Source organism: Paracoccidioides lutzii (assembly GCF_000150705.2).
Source record: "Paracoccidioides lutzii Pb01 unplaced genomic scaffold supercont2.21, whole genome shotgun sequence".
In the NCBI taxonomy this organism is placed as follows: domain Eukaryota; kingdom Fungi; phylum Ascomycota; class Eurotiomycetes; order Onygenales; family Ajellomycetaceae; genus Paracoccidioides; species Paracoccidioides lutzii.
The window spans coordinates 354,624-372,910 of NW_015440967.1; the positions used below are offsets into that span (position 1 = coordinate 354,624).

The 18,287-nt window shown below is 48.0% G+C and overlaps 4 protein-coding genes across 4 annotated transcripts; 2 read left to right on the plus strand and 2 right to left on the minus strand.

Annotated features, from left to right (window-relative positions):
- Positions 1 to 1,031: 1,031 nt before the first annotated feature.
- Positions 1,032 to 4,370, plus strand: PAAG_07019 (lysine-specific histone demethylase; the record flags this gene model as incomplete). Its single annotated transcript, XM_002791062.1, has 1 exon — positions 1,032 to 4,370. The coding sequence occupies one exon, from the start codon at positions 1,032 to 1,034 to the stop codon at positions 4,368 to 4,370; it is 3,339 nt and encodes a 1,112-aa protein (XP_002791108.1).
- An 869-nt stretch (positions 4,371 to 5,239) lies between these two features.
- PAAG_07020 (thioredoxin reductase) lies at positions 5,240 to 6,543 on the minus strand (the record flags this gene model as incomplete). Its single annotated transcript, XM_002791063.1, has 3 exons — positions 5,240 to 5,394; positions 5,490 to 6,389; positions 6,522 to 6,543. 3 exons carry the CDS (start codon positions 6,541 to 6,543, stop codon positions 5,240 to 5,242), a joined length of 1,077 nt encoding a protein of 358 aa, XP_002791109.1.
- Positions 6,544 to 7,524: 981 nt separating this feature from the next.
- Positions 7,525 to 12,393, minus strand: PAAG_07021 (hypothetical protein; the record flags this gene model as incomplete). Its single annotated transcript, XM_015846097.1, has 6 exons — positions 7,525 to 8,405; positions 8,472 to 8,767; positions 8,829 to 9,046; positions 9,109 to 9,234; positions 9,322 to 10,583; positions 10,704 to 12,393. The coding sequence occupies 6 exons, from the start codon at positions 12,391 to 12,393 to the stop codon at positions 7,525 to 7,527; spliced, it is 4,473 nt and encodes a 1,490-aa protein (XP_015700532.1).
- Positions 12,394 to 13,856: 1,463 nt separating this feature from the next.
- PAAG_07022 (kexin) lies at positions 13,857 to 17,416 on the plus strand (the record flags this gene model as incomplete). The annotated part of the gene is made up of 5 exons (XM_002791065.2): positions 13,857 to 13,888; positions 14,048 to 14,082; positions 14,260 to 14,342; positions 14,645 to 16,572; positions 16,666 to 17,416. The coding sequence occupies 5 exons, from the start codon at positions 13,857 to 13,859 to the stop codon at positions 17,414 to 17,416; spliced, it is 2,829 nt and encodes a 942-aa protein (XP_002791111.2).
- Between the last annotated feature and the right edge of the window lie 871 nt (positions 17,417 to 18,287).

Consider the following 18,287-nt stretch of genomic DNA (forward strand, 5'->3'; position numbering starts at 1 on the left):
TAACTGCGGGCAATGATCTCCTAAGCGGGTGCGCGGAAACAGCCGTGGGGGGGAGTGGACGTGGAGAAAAGGGTGTGAGTGGAAACAACATGGTTTTTCAATGTTAAGGAGCATGGCGCAAAAGATTGATAATTAACGTATTTCACCATTGACGTTGGGCAACCTACTACCATAACGGAGTAGTTAGTCTAGTTTAGTGACCATTAAAATATATTCAGATATTCAGCAATCATGAATGCAAACCAACTTGTTTTGACTACTTCAGTCATTGAAAATCAGATCAAGTCACTGAAAACTACCAGACTGTATGATATCCTCTCCTTCAATTTGAGTCTGTATAATTTATGCTATTCGCAGTACAGAGCCCGTGTACAACACCTAAGGCCAAGCAAGTCGGATGACTAATAAATTTTATATCACGTGGGTAAGTGGGCCCAAGTAAGTCGAAATCGTTATACCAATTTACAAACGGGTTCTGACAGGAGACAAAGTAGTTCCTGAGAGAAAACCACACAACACAGTTCTTCACCATGTTCCATTGTCCCTATTGACGGAGGAGGCGGTCTCCATGTTCGCTCTGCCATATGCGTGGAGTCTCGTCGAAGGTAAGTGACCCCTCTCCCCCACATGAACGTCTCTCACATTGATACATCCCTTTCTCCTATTTTATATTGCATCGGAAGCCGACAAATGCATTAACATATATTATTACAACCATTATCTGACTTCATTTCATAGGAACTGGAAAGATACTGGAGAATCAATCGGTCCATATACCCATTTCTGACCCATTGGTGGTCGTTCTCTACATATCACGATGATCATGACAAGATCCACCAACACATGGTTTCCACCGGCGCATTAAGAAACACCACCAGGGGCCGTTTCGTAGGCACAAGTATCGGCGCCTGCTCGAGTCGTGTTTATCCTAGTTTGTGTACAGGGGTTGTTGAATCAACACCAGAAACATCACGCATCCTATTTTTCCCGTCGCTCTTTGTCGGCCTCTGTACCTTGTCACCATTTTCGGAATGTCTGAGAATTTGCCCACGGAAACTCACAACTCTCCGGAGTTAGCCAAGGCTGCTGTTTTTGAAGAAGGCTCGTTGAAGGACATGTTACATGTCACCCAAGAGGATGAGACGCAGGCCTACGCTCCTCCTACCATTAACGACACTGTCACAAATGTTGCGAGATCAAAACCCCTTGTATTGGAGCAGCAGATACGGGATTTCGATGATCAATTACTCCAAAAACAGGAGCAATTCAATGCTAATGTGAATTCATTTTCGAAGGAGACCCGAATATCCTCAGTTACAGATTCTCTGGAGTATGGATCACATGATACGACCCGTTTGTCGCGGGATCGGGATATCTTTACAGAAGGGAGCCACCACAACACCCCAACTGGTTCGATGACTTCAGCGTCCCTTATGTCTCCTTTGCCCCCACTTAAATCTACCGGTTCCGGTGCAACGTCAAATAACAACTTGAAACCCGGGGATACACCAAAGAGTCAAACTGGCGAGCCGAATTCAGACTACAGTAAATACAGACCAAGGTCATCGATCCCTGCACGTCTCTCAGCATCCACCTATGCCCAGCAATGTATCGCTGCAGCTCATGCCTCGCGCCTCAATCCATACGCGCTGCACCAAGGCGAACAGAACTTGTTGCAGGATGATCTTTGCCACCTTCACGTTACTGTATATCTTAACATTCGCAACGGAATCCTTCGACTGTGGACAAGAAATCCAATGGTTAGTGTTACAAGAGAAGAAGCGCTTGGCTGTGCAAAGGACATTAGGTGGATGAATCTTGCCTCTGTTGCGTACGACTGGCTCATTCGCAATGGGTATATTAATTTTGGGTGTGTCGATATTCCAAAATCCATAATTGCCTCCAAGAGAGGCCGGAGGAAGGATGGACCAACCGTAGTCATAGTAGGAGCGGGTATGGCAGGTTTGGGTTGCGCCAGACAACTTCAAGGACTGTTTCAGCAATACCCGGATGTTACTACTTCGCCAAGAGTGATTTTATTGGAAGGCCGTAAAAGGATAGGCGGACGCATATACTCACACCCTCTCACATCCCTACAGTCAAATACATTGCCAAAAGGTCTACGATCCACTGCAGAAATGGGAGCTCAGATTGTTGTGGGTTTCGACCATGGAAATCCGCTGGATCCGATTATCCGTGCGCAGCTTGCTCTTCGATACCACCTGCTACGGGATATCTCAACTATTTACGACGTTGATGGTACTCCCGTTGACGAGTTAAGGGATGCAATGGTTGAGAAGCTTTATAATGATATTCTCGACCGCTCCGGAGCTTACCGTCACAAGGCAGTTATTGCCCCTGCAGCAGAAGGTGATAGGGAGCTTATAGATTTGGGTCGTGACTCATCGGCAGATGATGGACTCACCGTTAGGCAATATGAAGAAGCTACGGCCTCGGGCACAATCGGATTGCTGCTTCCCACCAAACGTGTTGGAAGGGGTGTTAGCCACAAGACAGCGAATATTAAAACTTCCTCTGGTGTTCTGCTATCAGACCTTGGGGCAACCAATAACCACTCAGCGGCTGTCGCATGTCAGGCAATGGGATGGAAGTTAAGAAATGGTGTTACGAGCCATGATTCCATATTTTTAAATGGGATTGCAGCAAAAACAAAAACCCAATCGTTGGGCGCAGTCATGGACGATGGCATAAGGCAATACCAAAAGCTCTTGCCGCTGACACCCAGGGATATGAGGTTGTTAAATTGGCATTTCGCTAATCTCGAATATGCTAATGCCGCCAACGTTGGCAAGCTCAGCTTGTCAGGTTGGGATCAGGATATGGGTAGTGAGTTTGAAGGCGAACATGCGCAGGTTGTTGGGGGCTACCAACAAGTTCCGAGGGGGCTTTGGAATTTGCCGGATAAGCTTGATGTTCGAACCAATAAGTGCGTGACGAAGATAACTTACGATCCGCGAGGAGCCTCGAGTCATAAAACCGCCGTCCATTGTGAGGATGGTGAAATAATCCACGCAGATAAAATTGTCTTCACCGCTCCCCTGGGCGTTCTCAAAAAGGAGTTTATCAAATTTGAGCCACCTCTTCCCCAATGGAAAACCGGTGCTGTTAACAGACTTGGTTTTGGGACCATGAACAAGGTTATCCTCGTGTTTGAGAAGCCGTTTTGGGACGTAGAGAGGGATATGTTTGGTCTCCTTCGAGAACCAACGGTACAAAACAGCTTGTCCCAAGCGGATTACAGCCGAAATCGTGGCAGATTTTATCTGTTCTGGAACTGCATCAAGACCACTGGATTACCGGTGCTGATCGCGCTAATGGCTGGCGATGCCGCACACCAAGCTGAAGCGATGACCGACACTGAAATTCTGGGTGAAGTCACATCACAACTTCGTAATATTTTCAAGGAGGTTGCTGTACCAGATCCCTTGGAGACTATTATCACACGCTGGGGCAAGGATAAGTTCGCCAATGGCAGCTATTCCTACGTTGGCACCGAAGCACTGCCTGGCGATTATGACCTTATGGCCAAGCCAATTGGAAATCTATACTTCGCTGGTGAGGCTACATGCGGTACTCATCCGGCCACCGTGCATGGAGCATATCTCTCCGGGCTACGTGCAGCATCCGAAATACTTGAATCCATCATTGGACCCATTACTTTTCCCAAGCCGCTGGTTCTCGCCAAATGCAAAAAAACAAACAACGCTCCCCTCACAGCCATGGACAGCACCTCTATCAACGGCAGCACAGTCAACGGACGAAAACGAAAAGCATTACTTCCAGAATCCCCAGCAGAAAAACCAGCCGCTCCCCCCCGATCAAACAATTCTTTCCCATCCGCATCCTCCGTTCGTGAAGCTTACGACAAAGCAATGTGGGACGCAATCATCAAGGAACTTGGCCCGGCTGAACCACGACCAGCCAAGAAGCCCCTGAATCCATTCTTGCTCTACCAGAAGGACTATTGGCACATTTGCAAAACGAAATGCAACGAGGCGCGACGCGCAAGCACAGGAAATGCCAACGCCAAAGCTCCCCGGGAGGAGATCCGCCAGGCACTGGGCCAGATGTGGCGTGATGCTCCTGGAGATATCCGACAACCATACATTGACCAGATTGGCGAACATCGTCGTGAAAATGATGAGTCTTTGGAGAAATGGAAGGAGAGGATTGTGGAGTGGGAACGAAGGACGTACGAGGTTAAGGATCGCTGGTGCGCGGCGAATCCGTTTGATGCGTTTGAGGTTCAAGCTACCAAGAAGAATTTGGAAGGAATTGGTGGCCAGGACGAGAATACAGATGAAGACATATTTTTTAAAGTGGGCAGGAAGACAAGGCAGATTCATTGAGTGCCTTATAGCCGGTTTTCTTTTCTTCCCCTTCCCCCCCCCTTCTTCCCCTTGTCCCTTTTCTGATAATAATAACGAAAAGTTTCCCGGATGGGTAGTTTGAATCGGTCAGCTCTGGAGAGTTGCGTTCCTTTCTTGCAAATACGGGTTTATTTTAGTTTCTCTAGATGCGTTTTGCGAGTCTTCGCTTGCAACTGTGGTTTTAAAAGTTGATTTGCATGGGTTAGGGAAACCCAATAGGTCAAGGTGTCCATTGGGCGGTGCGTGAATGGGAGAGTCTGGTGCATTATGTCTTCAGTCATTTCTTTTTTTCAAAAGGGGAAATTCCTTCCATATCTTACCTCGGGAGGATTGAACGGAGTGAGGTTAGAGGATCTCTTTCAATTTCCCTCTATAATGCACTGATTCCTCTTCCCCATATCTCAGGATCTTCCTTCTAGCTTTTCTTTGCTGCCTATTTAAAATCTGTACGTTTGTACTCTATGTATTTTATGTGTACCTCTCTCTATTTTCGCTTCTGCAGCACATATTGTGAAGCAAGTAATGAAATTATCATGCAATCGAAAAACTCTTAAAAAACACTCTCCAGATCTCGGCATGGTATGGTCCTAAAGTTCGACTAGCCTTACTCCGCTCAAAATGGATTGTTGAGATCCATTCGACAGTAATAATACGGGTATTTTCCTGGTCCAATGATTTAACCAGAACAAATCTTATCCATTCATCCAATGCGCAAAGGGAGGGGGGAGGGGGAAGACAGTTATATAATATCTAATACGGAAATATCCTAGAATCAATAATAATTCTTTTTTTCCTTCCGTCTCCTGAACTCGAAACTTAAATCCAACAATCTCCCTGAAATTGTTATATTACAGTAGGGGATTGGACGTATACTCCAATGTCGGAGGAGCATTCTCCCCTTGGTTAGATTGTTCAATGGATGTGGCAACGAAAGGAGGTTCATCTCCCCCTTCCGACTCTGCAATGTACTTTTCAGCTTCGAGCGCAGCGATGCAACCAGATCCTGCAAGTCACGTAGTAGTAGTTCGTTAATCAATCCGTCAAACAAGAAAATCCAAAATACAAACGAGACATGAAATAAAAGGGGCTAGCACGCACCGGCACTTGTAATAGCTTGCCTATATCTCCTATCCTGCACATCGCCAGCAGCAAACACGCCAGGAACACTCGTATAGCTCGTCCCCGGCTTCGTAACAATATAACCTTCCGCATCTGTCTCGACCTGTCCCTTCACCAACGCTGTCGCGGGATCATGTCCCACAGCATAGAAGAGGCCATTAGCTGGAACAACTTCCTCAACTCCGGACACCACATTCTTAATCTTCAAATGTGTCACGAGCCCCCTTGGCGCGGGCTCCCCTTGCACCTCCACCGCAACCGTATTAAACTTCACCTCAACCTTAGGATTGACCAACAACCTTTTCGCCATCGTCTTGCTCGCGCGCAGTTTATCCCGTCTCACCAACACCGTCACTTTGCTACCATACTTTGTAAGAAACATGGCCTCCTCTGCCGCCGAATCTCCGCCGCCAATCACAAACAACGGCTTGTTCCGAAAAATAGGCACGGCTCCATCACAAACAGCACATGCACTGATGCCATTCTGCCAATACTGCTGTTCACCGGGTAAATCGAGACGGCGCGCATTGGCACCCGTGGCTACAATTAGCGCATCTGCAGTGTGTGCAGGCGCGTCGTCGGGCCCATCAGAGAATTCTTTCCATAACTTGAAGGGGCGGCAGGAGAGGTCGACGCGAGAGACGGTTTCAGAGATGATCTCTGTGCCAAAACGGACGGACTGGGCGCGCATGTTATCCATGAGTTCGGAGCCGCCAATGCCATGCGGAAAGCCGGGGAAATTTTCGACATCTGTCGTGGTGGTGAGTTGGCCGCCTGCGGCAGTGCCGTTGGCCATCATTCCTTCATAGAGCACGGGTTTCAATTCAGCGCGGGAGAGATAAATGGCCGCTGTGTGCGCAGCGGGCCCGGAGCCAATAACTATATAATTATATATATATTTCGCATTTTAGTTTGATAAGTGATATTTAAAGGAGATCACTCGGTGACATTCGATAAAATAAAAGTAAAAGAGGCAGGCGAAAACCTCAGAATAATAATTGAATTACTCACCAACGACTTTTGAGTGCTTCATCCTGGAGGAGATATGGGATGCCTTGACGCTGAGGGGCGTCGCGGGGTGAAAGGGGACAGCAGTGCCGGTGGGGGAGGACCGATTTTGGAACGAAGCCGCAGCAGCAACAGAGAGGCCGACGCTAGATCGGAGAGAGGAGAGAGGAGCGCGACGAAAGATTGAGGAGAACAGCTTGGCGATTATCTTGTGAACCTTGGACGAGAGATGGGCTGGGTGGGTGTTCTGTGCTTTTTATGGTTGTTTTTGCAGACAGATCCTTGATGGTAGGGTAGGGGTGGGATTGGAAGGTTAACGGGTTGGGTATTTCAAATAACTAGTTAATTAATTACAGCGAAAACAGAGTCTGCCTTGGCCTGGAAAGTTTGGATGCTTTCGAGAAAAAGAATCGGTTCGGGGTCAATTGCCGATGAATGGACCAGACACCCGACAGGAGAGAGGTGCACCAATGCGGAGAGGAACAGCTGAAGAGAATCTAAGTATGACTGATGGACGCGGTGGGAATAAAATGGGTCGACGTTTTATACAAATTTTGCTAAATAGGCAGAGAAACTTTGGGGCACCAAAAGTATCAGTTTTCTATGTTGGGCTCCTTTATTAACTCTCCGTACGTGGTAAAGAACTGATTAATGACAGATGTAAGAACAACATTTATCTTCCTACACACACACAACTATACAAAGAACAATGAGTGACGGAACAGAACAACCGGTTAGTTATGTGAACCTGTTCTTGCTTGCATAACTATTCAAATCGTAACTGAAAAAAGAGCAGACATTAGAGAACATAGTTGTATCATAGTTACGGTATCCAGCAAGTTACACAAAAGCACAAATGCGAAGAAAGGTAATAAGAAAAAGCAAGCAGACATGCAATCATGTCAAAAAAAAAAAAAAAAAAAGCCAGCCGAACATGAAAAGCAAATAATTTCGAACAAAAGACATCGAAGAAAAAGGAGGAACGAAATTCCTATGGATGACATGCTTAAATGATCCCAAGCCACTTCTTCTTCGGTTTATACGCGTCCACCCCACCATATCCATGTCCATGCCCCTGAGGCGGAGGGGCTGGCAGCGGAGGCAAGCCAACATCATCATCGTATTCATCATATTCATCATCACTTGGACTTCGCGCAACCTCCCCTTCGTCATATCGCCCTTTAAACGTACCTCCAGCCTGAGTATGTTCGACTCCTCGTTTCATTTCGTGTTCCTGCCCTAGGCCCATCTCGGATGATGACTGGACCGCTTCCTCCTGCGGCTGCTGCTGCTGCTGCTTCCTCCTCCTCGCACCAATCTTCCACCAACGATTCTTCTCCCGCGGTTCGCTCCGCTCAAAGACACCATCAAACCATAATGCAGGCACGAGGATTCTGTATGGATTCGTAATGCCCGATGGGTCCTGCGGGTTCGTTTCGCAGTTCAAGGTGATATCAAGACCTCCGTCGAGATTGATGAAGTTTTGTAGGGCGAGGGATCCTGCTTTTGCTTCCCGCCTTATTTCTTTGGCACTTAGATCGGTGCGGCGGCGGAGGACATTACCTGGGCTTGGTGGTAGCGATGGATCGTTGGCTGGTGGTTGGTTTCCAGCTGTCACCGGTCTCTGGGGTTGGGGTGGGAAGTAGTTAGCCGGTGCGTGTGAAGTGGGCGTGGGCAGCCCATCGTAACTCATGCGGCGTTTTTCCGATAGGCGCAGCGAATTGCTTCTAGTAGGTGGTTTTGGGCCACTCTGAGAAAACCTTCGCAGCAGGTTTGTGGGTCTGCCATCGCCCCTAGACATTGATAAGGATCTCATCAGTTTTCTTGTGGGATGTTGTGCTGGACTGGGAGGATCCGATTCCGTGGGCGTCGGAGGCGGAGTTGAGCCTGGAACATCTTGTTTAGCACATGAAGGATTAACTACAATGTAGCTATTTGTTCGGAGACTCTCACCAGGAGCATATTCCAGAATAGAGCACCAGTTCCGTCTAGGAAGAAGACGTTTGTTATTTCGTGGCTTCCCGTCAACGTCATGAGTAAAAATTGCTCGCATGTCCTCGACAGTTTTCGTATCAAAGAAATGGAGTTTATTCCGTTTGTCGAGCGCATCTGCCATCATTTCCGACGCAGGGACATTGACGATTGATGATGATATCACATTAGGCATGTATCTGTAGTCATTATCTTTGGCGATCTGTAACTTTGGGTTAGAGTAGAATTGTCCGATTGCTGCAACCCGGGCATCGCCTCTGCGATGGATCGTTAGCCTGGCATATGTAGCAATCAAGTTTGATGGACATATCAGCATACCCTAGTATAGTTATTCTGACAGATTTCTCTGCGGCGAGTTCCTGCAAGTCTTCGATGAGCCAGTGGCGCTCGAGCTTATGTGCTTTAGAGGCCCATTGGCTATCAATCGTTTCCATGCTCACGTCAAACTTTTCTCTCAAAATTCCAAACAAGCCTGCCCGCCCAAGTGCTTTTACAGGATAGCTTGCCCGGCTGCTCAGAACATTTTCAAGCCACACCTAGAAGTTTGTTAGCAGTAGCTCAATTATTACCAAAGGCTGTTCAAAAGGAATCTACATACAAATCTTGGATAAGCAATAGGCACGCTTAAAAGCACAATCAAATGCTTTGTTTCTCCCTTGACAATTTCGTCATGACAACGGTTGAAGATCAGGTCAGACGAATCATCGTTAAGTACATCATCTCTCTATATATATCGATATCAGTAAGAAATAGGAGGTGTAAATTCGCGATATTACCAGCAACAACAGTGTGGGAAGGGTTTTTCTCCTACCGTTCGCTCAGTTTGACAATCAACTGCCAAAAATGCTACACGTTTGCCCATTTTCATAAAAACACTCCTACTCCGTTGACTGATATAGGTACCACGATTAGCTCCGAGTAACCAGCTTGGTTCGTCCAAGTCCGTCTCTTCGGGAACGCTCTGATGCTGAAAGAGCATATAATATTTGAACGCCAGATTACCAATCCCAGACATTACCGGCGTTCTCATGAGTTGGTGCAGATAAGAGCCATAGCCGGGAATAATATCATGGTCATTCCACATGTTAACCATGGGTATTTGAGAATTGGCCATGCTGAACAGGCCATGGGAGAACCATTTCAGGTACTGCTGGAGATAGAAATTCTCCAACTCGGATTTAATGTCTAGGTTGAAGGGATGATGTCGCTCTTGATAGGGGATTCTCAGCTCCATCCAGCACCGGAAATGCTCTGTGTCGAAAATGGCTGTGTCGTTGAATATCTGGTCTCCTCCTCCCACCATAACATGGAACGGGCGCGTTTGGTGAGTATTCAGAACATCCCGCCATAGAGGATCAGGGCCACTGAACTTGTCACGATCCGCAGATCCACTGAACCCGTTCCCACTGTGGAACATAATGTTCATCGACTGGCCCTTGGCGGGGACCCAGAAACCAATCGCAGAACCCTGGTTGATTCGATAGGCAATTCTCTGTTGTCTATCGCCCAACTCAATCTCAAGACTGAATCGCCAAAAAGTTACGTCCCTTGCTGAATCCGTATAGAGGCGGACTCCTTTAACTTCTCTGTATTTACCGACAGATTCCCCATCTTTCTCTCTAATGCGAGTGGTCGGTGGAGAAACTTGGTTGCTTGCGCTGTACTCTAGAGGGCTGGGAGAAGTTTCGAAGAGCCCGTCGTCGTTGTCGATAAAGGAGAGGTCCCTGCCTTCCTCAAGATGATCGACGGGCTTGACATAGAGTAACTTGCCGTTTCGTCCAAGTTTGGTGAGGCCAGAGATTGGATCCACATACTCTGGGGCAAGTTCGCCGGTCTCGTTGTTGATTTCAGTTGGTGGGGGTGGAAGTAGATCCATTGGCTGGGAGAACAAGCGGAGTGTTGGAGGTTCCTGATAAGACGACGCAGAATCCTTGGTGACTATCATAATGCTCCCTCTCCATATTGCTTGCTCAATAGGGCCATGCAGCCCATCCTTCTGTTCCCATTTCATACCTGTATATCTGAGGAGAGGCCCACATTCGAGATATAATGGCGGATTAAATGGTGTATTATCTAAAAATGAAAAGCATGATTAGCCTTCCTAGAAGCCACTTAAAATGCTGTGGCGAAATAATTATCCTCAACATGCCATACACACTATGCGATGGAAACAAAAGGGCATTCAGAACTTACTTTTGGGTTTCGTTTTCGATGGCGGATGTTGCTCATAAGCAACTCCATTGCTCCTACTTTTCCTTGCCGATCCACCACCTTCCCACCACGCTTTGTCAAGCTCAGCATTTCGAAGTTCGCGAAGGTCAAAGTCAGCTGAACGCAATCTCCCTATAGCCGCAGTTTTCCACTCTGACAGAGGGGGTGGTGTTGGAGGAGGTACAGCAAAGGATACACTGTGTTGTTTTGCCTTGCTATTTCTGGTCTGCTGCGGAGTTCCAGATAAGGTGGCTTGAGGAGGTGTAGTATTGCTCAGTCCAAGTCCCACGGGTGGATTTTCCAGTGTGTTCTTGCTAGTTGACGCATTGTTACGATTAGTAGGTTGTCGAGCATCGTGGGCCACCGAATCTGACGAGACGGGAAGTGGGAATGTTTTCTGTCTCTCGCGATGGTCTGCCAGAAATTGAGAGTTAAGAATCTTTGGTAATGGCTTTTGTAGCTTCCGGCTATTGGAGCATTGTACATCTTCTAAGTTGGCAGGCCGACCAAGCTCTTTATTTTGTGCATGGGGGTTCGAATCTTCCAGATCATCGGGGATGCGATTGTACGGCGCGTGAGCTTTCTGTAAGGTTGCCGCATCGTTCGTTCTTTGATCAGCGGTCTGCGTTGTTGTGTCACTGAGTTCCCAACCCCGTTGCCGCCCCATGTTCCTTGGAGCATCAATTTGTTCACTCAGAACTGGCTCTTCCTGGGCTGGTGGTTGTCGAATATCGTTAGGTATTTGCTCTTCGTACTCGAATCCCCCACGGCCATCTTTCGAGAAACGTTTAGCATCAGCCTCTGTTGATTCTATGACGGCACTATGCCGCAATCTATCACGTTGCTTGTTGCTCAGACTCCGGACCAAACCTGCTTCGTCGAGAACACTTGAGGGTTCTGCACCAGTTTTCGGTCCGCGAGTTGCGCTAGGCTGCGACGTCGGGGTGATATCACGGCTCATCTGACGACTTCGACGACCGGCTTTTGCTTCTCTCAAGAGCATCTCAGCTTCTTCCACCCTGGCACGTTTCTCTTCCTTGCTGATATCTTTCAGGGTGAATTCTAGCTTTTGTAGAGGAGACTTTTCCGGAGCCCAATCACGTCGTGGTTTTGAAAGCTTTTTTTGGCTTTCCGAAACTCTTCTTGCACCAGGTGACACTGGCGAATCGGATTGGGGTGGTGGGACGGGATCAAGAGGAGGTAAGCTTGCCCGATTGGGGTTTCTCGGCTTGCGGATAGTCACATTTTGCATGTCTATCTGGGGAGATAACCTGTTCGAAGACCCGACTTCATGCAACTGCCTTTGGGAGTCCACCCGGGGGGCGCTATTTGCAGGAGAAAGTCTATCTAACCCATCCAGAGCCGTTTCTGCTGGTAATTCTCTGGCCCGCACAGAGAAAGGCTTCGGCTCGTCCCCAAACCGACGCGACGGCCCTACGCCACCATAAGGGAGTTTGTACGAAGCGGAAGGCCCACGGGAAGCCTCTGAGGCTGCAGGAAGGACAGGAGAGTGGTTGGAATAGCTGAGGGAGGTAGCCCGTTTGGCGGAGTGTCGTCTATTTGTTAATGGAGCATTGTCCTCCACACCGTTGATGGGCTGCTGCTGGTTGGAATAATAAGTTTGCTTTGACACTGGCACAGACTGCCTGCGGGAGGATGAAATCGTCGCCATTTCTGTCTACTCAAACCCCCACCAGAGCATTCAACTCTGTGCAGACTGAACGCATCCAATTGGTCTCTGCACTAAGCCTGAGTAGATTGCGTTCAGAATATATCTAGCACTGGGGCTAATGCAGTTATGAGGGAAAGCTGCAACTGTGCATTTCTCTAAGATGTTGCACAGTATGTCCGCTATAATCCGACAGGGCACCTAGGGTATTTAGAGTAGGGAGGAGGATAGAGGAGTAGACATGAGAAGCATGCTCAGGCGACGATAAACGACGGGGAAATTCATCAGAAACATTTACAAAGAAAGAAAGAAAGAAAAAAAAAAAAAAAAATTGTAGCGTCGGAGGAGGCTGGGTGGGTGGTGAATCAGCAGAGTCGAAGCAGAAGCAACGCAATCAGCTCCTATGACGGAAGCGTTGGCTGGTGGAACTGACCAGTTGGTGCCAGACAATTCGCTCCAGTCAGGAAAGCTGAAATGTGAATGCTGATTCACTTCGCCCAGAACAACGGGCGAGGATGATACAAAACAGAAGCCAGAATGACAGGGAAAAGAATGGAAGAGAAGTAGATAGCTCCGGAAGAGAAGAAAAATGAAAATCTTCTAAAAGGCTGCGGGGATTGTCAGTCCGTCCGGAGAACCAGGCAGTTATGAGAGTTATGAGCTATATTGACAGAGCTGGCAAAGGGCTCCCGGAGATATTTAAGAAAATTCAATAATCTATTTCGCCCAGCCATTTGCATTTAACTTCTTTTCTTTGGCTTGCGTGCCGCAAACAGGGACCGCTCTCTGGGGTGGCTGGCAAGGCCAATGACGCCGTAGCGTCAGCAAACGCCCCAATGGAGTCCTTACAGGAATCCCCGGAAGTCGGTTGCATGACATCGTAGGCGAAATAATTAATAGCTAGTTATTGCACCATTCCCGAGTGTTTATACCATCTGAAGAGTCTCGTTGATCTTGATATATCAGCTTCAACAAAATCTCCGAGTCGTCGGGTATTTGGACGCCTTAACGACGCTCGAACGGCCATGGGTGAACCAACAATGGCTTACATGGCCCGCTGGGTGAGACACTCAGAGATCTATTGTCAATCTCTCAAAGAGATAGACGCACGATTTCAACAGCATCACTAACATCACTCATCGATGAGCAGCAGACTCTCGTGCATTGATGACAATATCATCCGGACGGGGCTCGGCAATTCAGGAAGATCTTTGACCCAAAAAAAAAAAAAACTTCATGACGTCAAAATTATGTGTGATGGGTTTGGGCGATTGTAGAGGCTTCTATATTAACTAATATGGGAGGGTTGAAGAAATATGAGGAAGAATTGATAGGGACATCCTTTGTCCAGGATTATTTTATGTTCTTTAAGGGGTATTAGATTCCAAGGTAACTAGTATTTACAACCAAACACCTAATCCTGATCTATAGATCTTGATGTCCGGATTGACTTCACAACTGGTACCATGGTTGGCGGTTGTGGGTGCATACAAGCATGGTAGGTTGGATTTGGAGGCACATATCCTCAGGAAGAAAATCTGTCAAGTTGCCTAGGCTTCCAGCTTAACTGTTGAATGAAGCGGTGGTTAGCAACATATGCGGATCCCGTATAGGCATGTCGTAGCCCGGCAATTTTCTTAGACACTCTGTTCCACAGGTCGGATCTGGAGGCATTCACTGACGGCCTGTTTAGTATGTAATGATATTTCCACAACCAAAGCCTAAAGTATTGTGAGAAGAAAAACCAAAGAAGGGAAAAAAAAAAAAAAAAAAAAAAAAAAAAAAAAAAAAAAAATAGGGGGAAGAAGAAGAAGAAGAAGAAGAAGAGAATATACTACATATGATTGGCGAAGATCTAAAATGCCTCAGAATTCGGCAAAGTTTGCCCCCTGGCTCTAGAGGATAACACCCCCAAAACGCCACAGCCACGGCCTGAAATATTGTTTTCGGCGGTTGGTTCTCCATACACCTCTTCATTTTCCTCAACTTTCTCCTCGTCCTGTTCCTTTCGCCATAGTCGGCTTATCCTAAATAAACACCGCTCACCCGCTACGACCTCGAGCTTCATGACAGAGAGGTCTTGGGCGACTCTGATAAATCAGTCGTAACTCTTTCTCATCGCTGCGGAACGCCCGACAGATCAAGTACGTAGCCAGGTAGATCATCCACCTTTTGTTTCATTCTCCTCGGACAACGCGCGCTCCCCCGTCTTCCTGGCACCATATGTATAACAGGTCGTTTAACATTGTCTCAGACGTCTGGAATCGGATATGCAATAGTCGTTCATGGCAAACAACATTTCGCGTCCGTTATATCTTCTCGACGACAGGTGGTTGGCCGGTGTTGTCTGACATCATTTCTCCTCCACCTCATACTCGAAAACGACAGCAAGAACGGAGGCAACATGAAACTTCTGAGTGTTGCGGTTGCTGTAGCCTTATTTTTGGTCAACCCAGCACGCGCATCCGTATCCCTCCGTAACCACGATGCCTACGATTACTTCGCCATCCATCTCGATCCCTCCGTATCTCCCGTTCAGGTTGCACAGATGTTAGGAGCACAATATGAAGGACAAGTCGGTGAATTAGCAGACCACCATACATTTTCCATATCAAAGGAGCTAGGGGTATCTGTTGATCGAACACTAGAAGATCTGAGGCAAAGGAGGCGAAGGAGGCGGAGGAGGCGGAGTTTGCCGAACGTCGAAGACCTAGCCGTAGGGGATGCCCTAGACGGCATCCTATGGTCGCAGAAGCTGACCCTGAGACCACCCATGAGCAAACGAGCGCCTCCACTTCCCCCACCGCCCCAAGCGAAGGTACGCCAATCGAAGCCGCAAGACGATCAGGACCGCGACTATAACGCTACGCGAAAATTGAATGAGATTGTATCCGAGTTGGAAATCAACGATCCGATATTCACACAACAGTGGCACCTGTTTAACGTCAAACAACCAGGTCATGACCTCAATGTCACTGGTCTGTGGATGGAGGGCATAACTGGAAATGGGGCAATTTCTGCCATTGTGGATGATGGATTGGACATGTACAGCAATGATCTTAAAAATAACTACTTCGCAGAAGGGTCTTATGATTACAACGACGATGTGGACGAGCCCAGACCCCGATTATATGACGATAAGCATGGTACTCGATGCGCCGGAGAAGTCGCTGGTGTCCGCAACGATGTTTGCGGCGTTGGCGTCGCCTACGACAGCAAGGTTGCTGGAATACGTATCCTGTCCAAACCCGTGTCGGACGAGGATGAGGCCGCTTCGATCAACTACAAATACCAAGATAATCAGGTCTACTCCTGTTCCTGGGGGCCTGTAGATGATGGCACCACCATGGATGCGCCTGGTATTCTCGTCCAACGGGCTATTGTCAATGGAATACAAAAGGGACGCGGTGGGAAAGGCTCCGTGTATGTTTTCGCCGCCGGCAACGGCGCTCTACATGAAGATAACTGCAACTTTGATGGCTACACGAACAGCATTTACAGTGTCACTGTGGGTGCAATTGATCACAATGACAAGCACCCATATTATTCTGAGCCGTGCTCTGCGCAACTCGTGGTGACGTATAGCAGCGGAGGGGGGAATGCTATACACACCACCGACGTTGGTGTGAATACTTGCACTACGAAACATGGTGGTACGTCTGCAGCTGGACCGTTGGTCGTTGGGGTTGTGGCACTTGCGCTGAGCGTCCGCCCGGAGCTGACCTGGCGTGACGTGCAATATATTCTATTGGAGACGGCGATCCCCGTCAATTTAAATGAAAGCTATTGGCAGGATACTGCTACTGGGAAGAAATTCAGTCACGATTACGGATACGGGAAAGTAGACGCTTATTCTGCTGTCCATCTAGCCATGACGTGGAAATTGGTCAAACCACAAGCTTGGCTACACTCCCCGTGGTTGCAAGTTTATGCCGATATCCCGCAGGGAGACAAGGGACTTGCTAGTAGCTTTGAAGTCACTAAGGAGCTGTTGGTGAGGAATAACGTTGAGCGACTTGAACATGTTACGCTTACGATGAATATCAACCACACGCGCCGTGGTGATTTAAGTGTGGAACTCCGCAGTCCCACTGGAGCCGTCAGCTATCTAAGTACGACGAGGAAATTGGATGACCTCCGCGCTGGCTACGTTGATTGGACTTTTATGTCGCTCGTTCATTGGTAAGTGCCAACAAAAGCCCCCCCACTCCTGCTATCCAACCCCAAACCAGAAGCATTGAACATGAAAATCTAACGACAGTCAACAAAACTCAGGGGTGAATCCGGCATCGGCAAATGGACCGTCATCGTCAAGGACACAATCGTCAATGATTTCAAGGGTGTGTTCATCGACTGGCAACTCAGCCTGTGGGGCGAAGCCATCGACGCAGATATCCAAGGCCTCCATCCTCTACCAGACGAACATGACCACGATCACAACACCGAACTTGCACCCGTAGCCACCACAACGATTATCTCCAGCGCAACCTCTTCGAAGCCCACCGCCTCCGTCGTCCCAACAGACCACATCGATCGCCCCGTCAACACTAAACCCACTGGAACACAAAGCCCTTCTCAACCATCAGCATCATCACAACCAACACCCACTTCAACATCCGACAGTTTCCTCCCCTCCTTCTTCCCCACCTTCGGCGTCTCCAAGCGTACGCAGGTCTGGATCTACGGCTCCCTCACGCTTATTCTCATCTTCTGTTCCACGCTGGGTACATACTTCCTCATCCAGCGGCGGAAGCGCATCCGCAGCAATCTACACGATGACTACGAGTTTGAGATGATTGACGATGAGAGCGACGAAACGGCTCCGCTTAGTACGGGCGGGCATGTTGCTGGCGCTAGAACTGGGCGGAAGCAGCGAAGGAAGGGCGGAGAGTTGTATGATGCGTTTGCGGGGGGGAGTGATGAGGAGCTATTGAGCGATGGGGAGAGTGAGAGTGGTTCGGGTGAGGAGCCATATCGAGATGAAGATGAGAGGCAGGATGGTGGTGGTGTGAGTGAGACGACCTAGGGTTGGTGTTTTTGTTGATGACTTGAACAGATTTGTTTCTTTCCCCTCCCCGCAATTCTTCGGCCGCTTTTGCTCTTCAGCTTTGGCCAGCAGAGGCGTGGAATTGTTGATTATACGTATCTCTTGGTGTCCCGTAATATCCATGTTGACTAATTTTCTCTTTATGGTACTCTCTTTTTACCATACATACTTCACGGAGGGCGCAGAGTGCACTCTATGCCGGGGAATTATTACCCTTTGGCTGTTTCTCGTATTTCTATTTATATCCATGTTTTCATTGTGCGTTAGAGGAGTTGTCGTTATTTTGCTACTTCTTAATGTTGCAATCTGCTTGTCTGTCCCATTTAGTATTCTTTTTTCTTGGGGACTTCTGCCATACCTGGGGATTTAGACGATTAAACCACAAACCTTTCCTAACGGTTAAAATTAGATATGCAGCTGAACCTGAAAATGTCGTTCATAAGAGAGTATTATTTCAAAAAGCCCCAACAGGCCAAGTCTTAAAAAGGCGTATTGCCCCTTGGCCCCTATTCTCTCACACGACTCCTATTTCTGTCACCGAGCATCATCTAAGGGACGTGTGAGTCACTACCAGTCCAGGGATGTCAGGCAACCGCACAGCTTGGAGGGAACTGTTCCTACGGGTAAGATTTACTTTGACGCCCTTCTTGGTCTTAGAAGATCAACGCGTATGATGTCATTCAGCAGTGAAACCAGCTGGAATACGAAGAAGTCACATATTGATTTCCAGCCACCTTCAATATTCTGTTAGACTTTTCCGATATCAACGGGCCCGTTTTACACCCCTGCATATATCCCAATTGCCTGCCCGGCACAAGTGAAACCCACCAAATACACATCTACCCATACC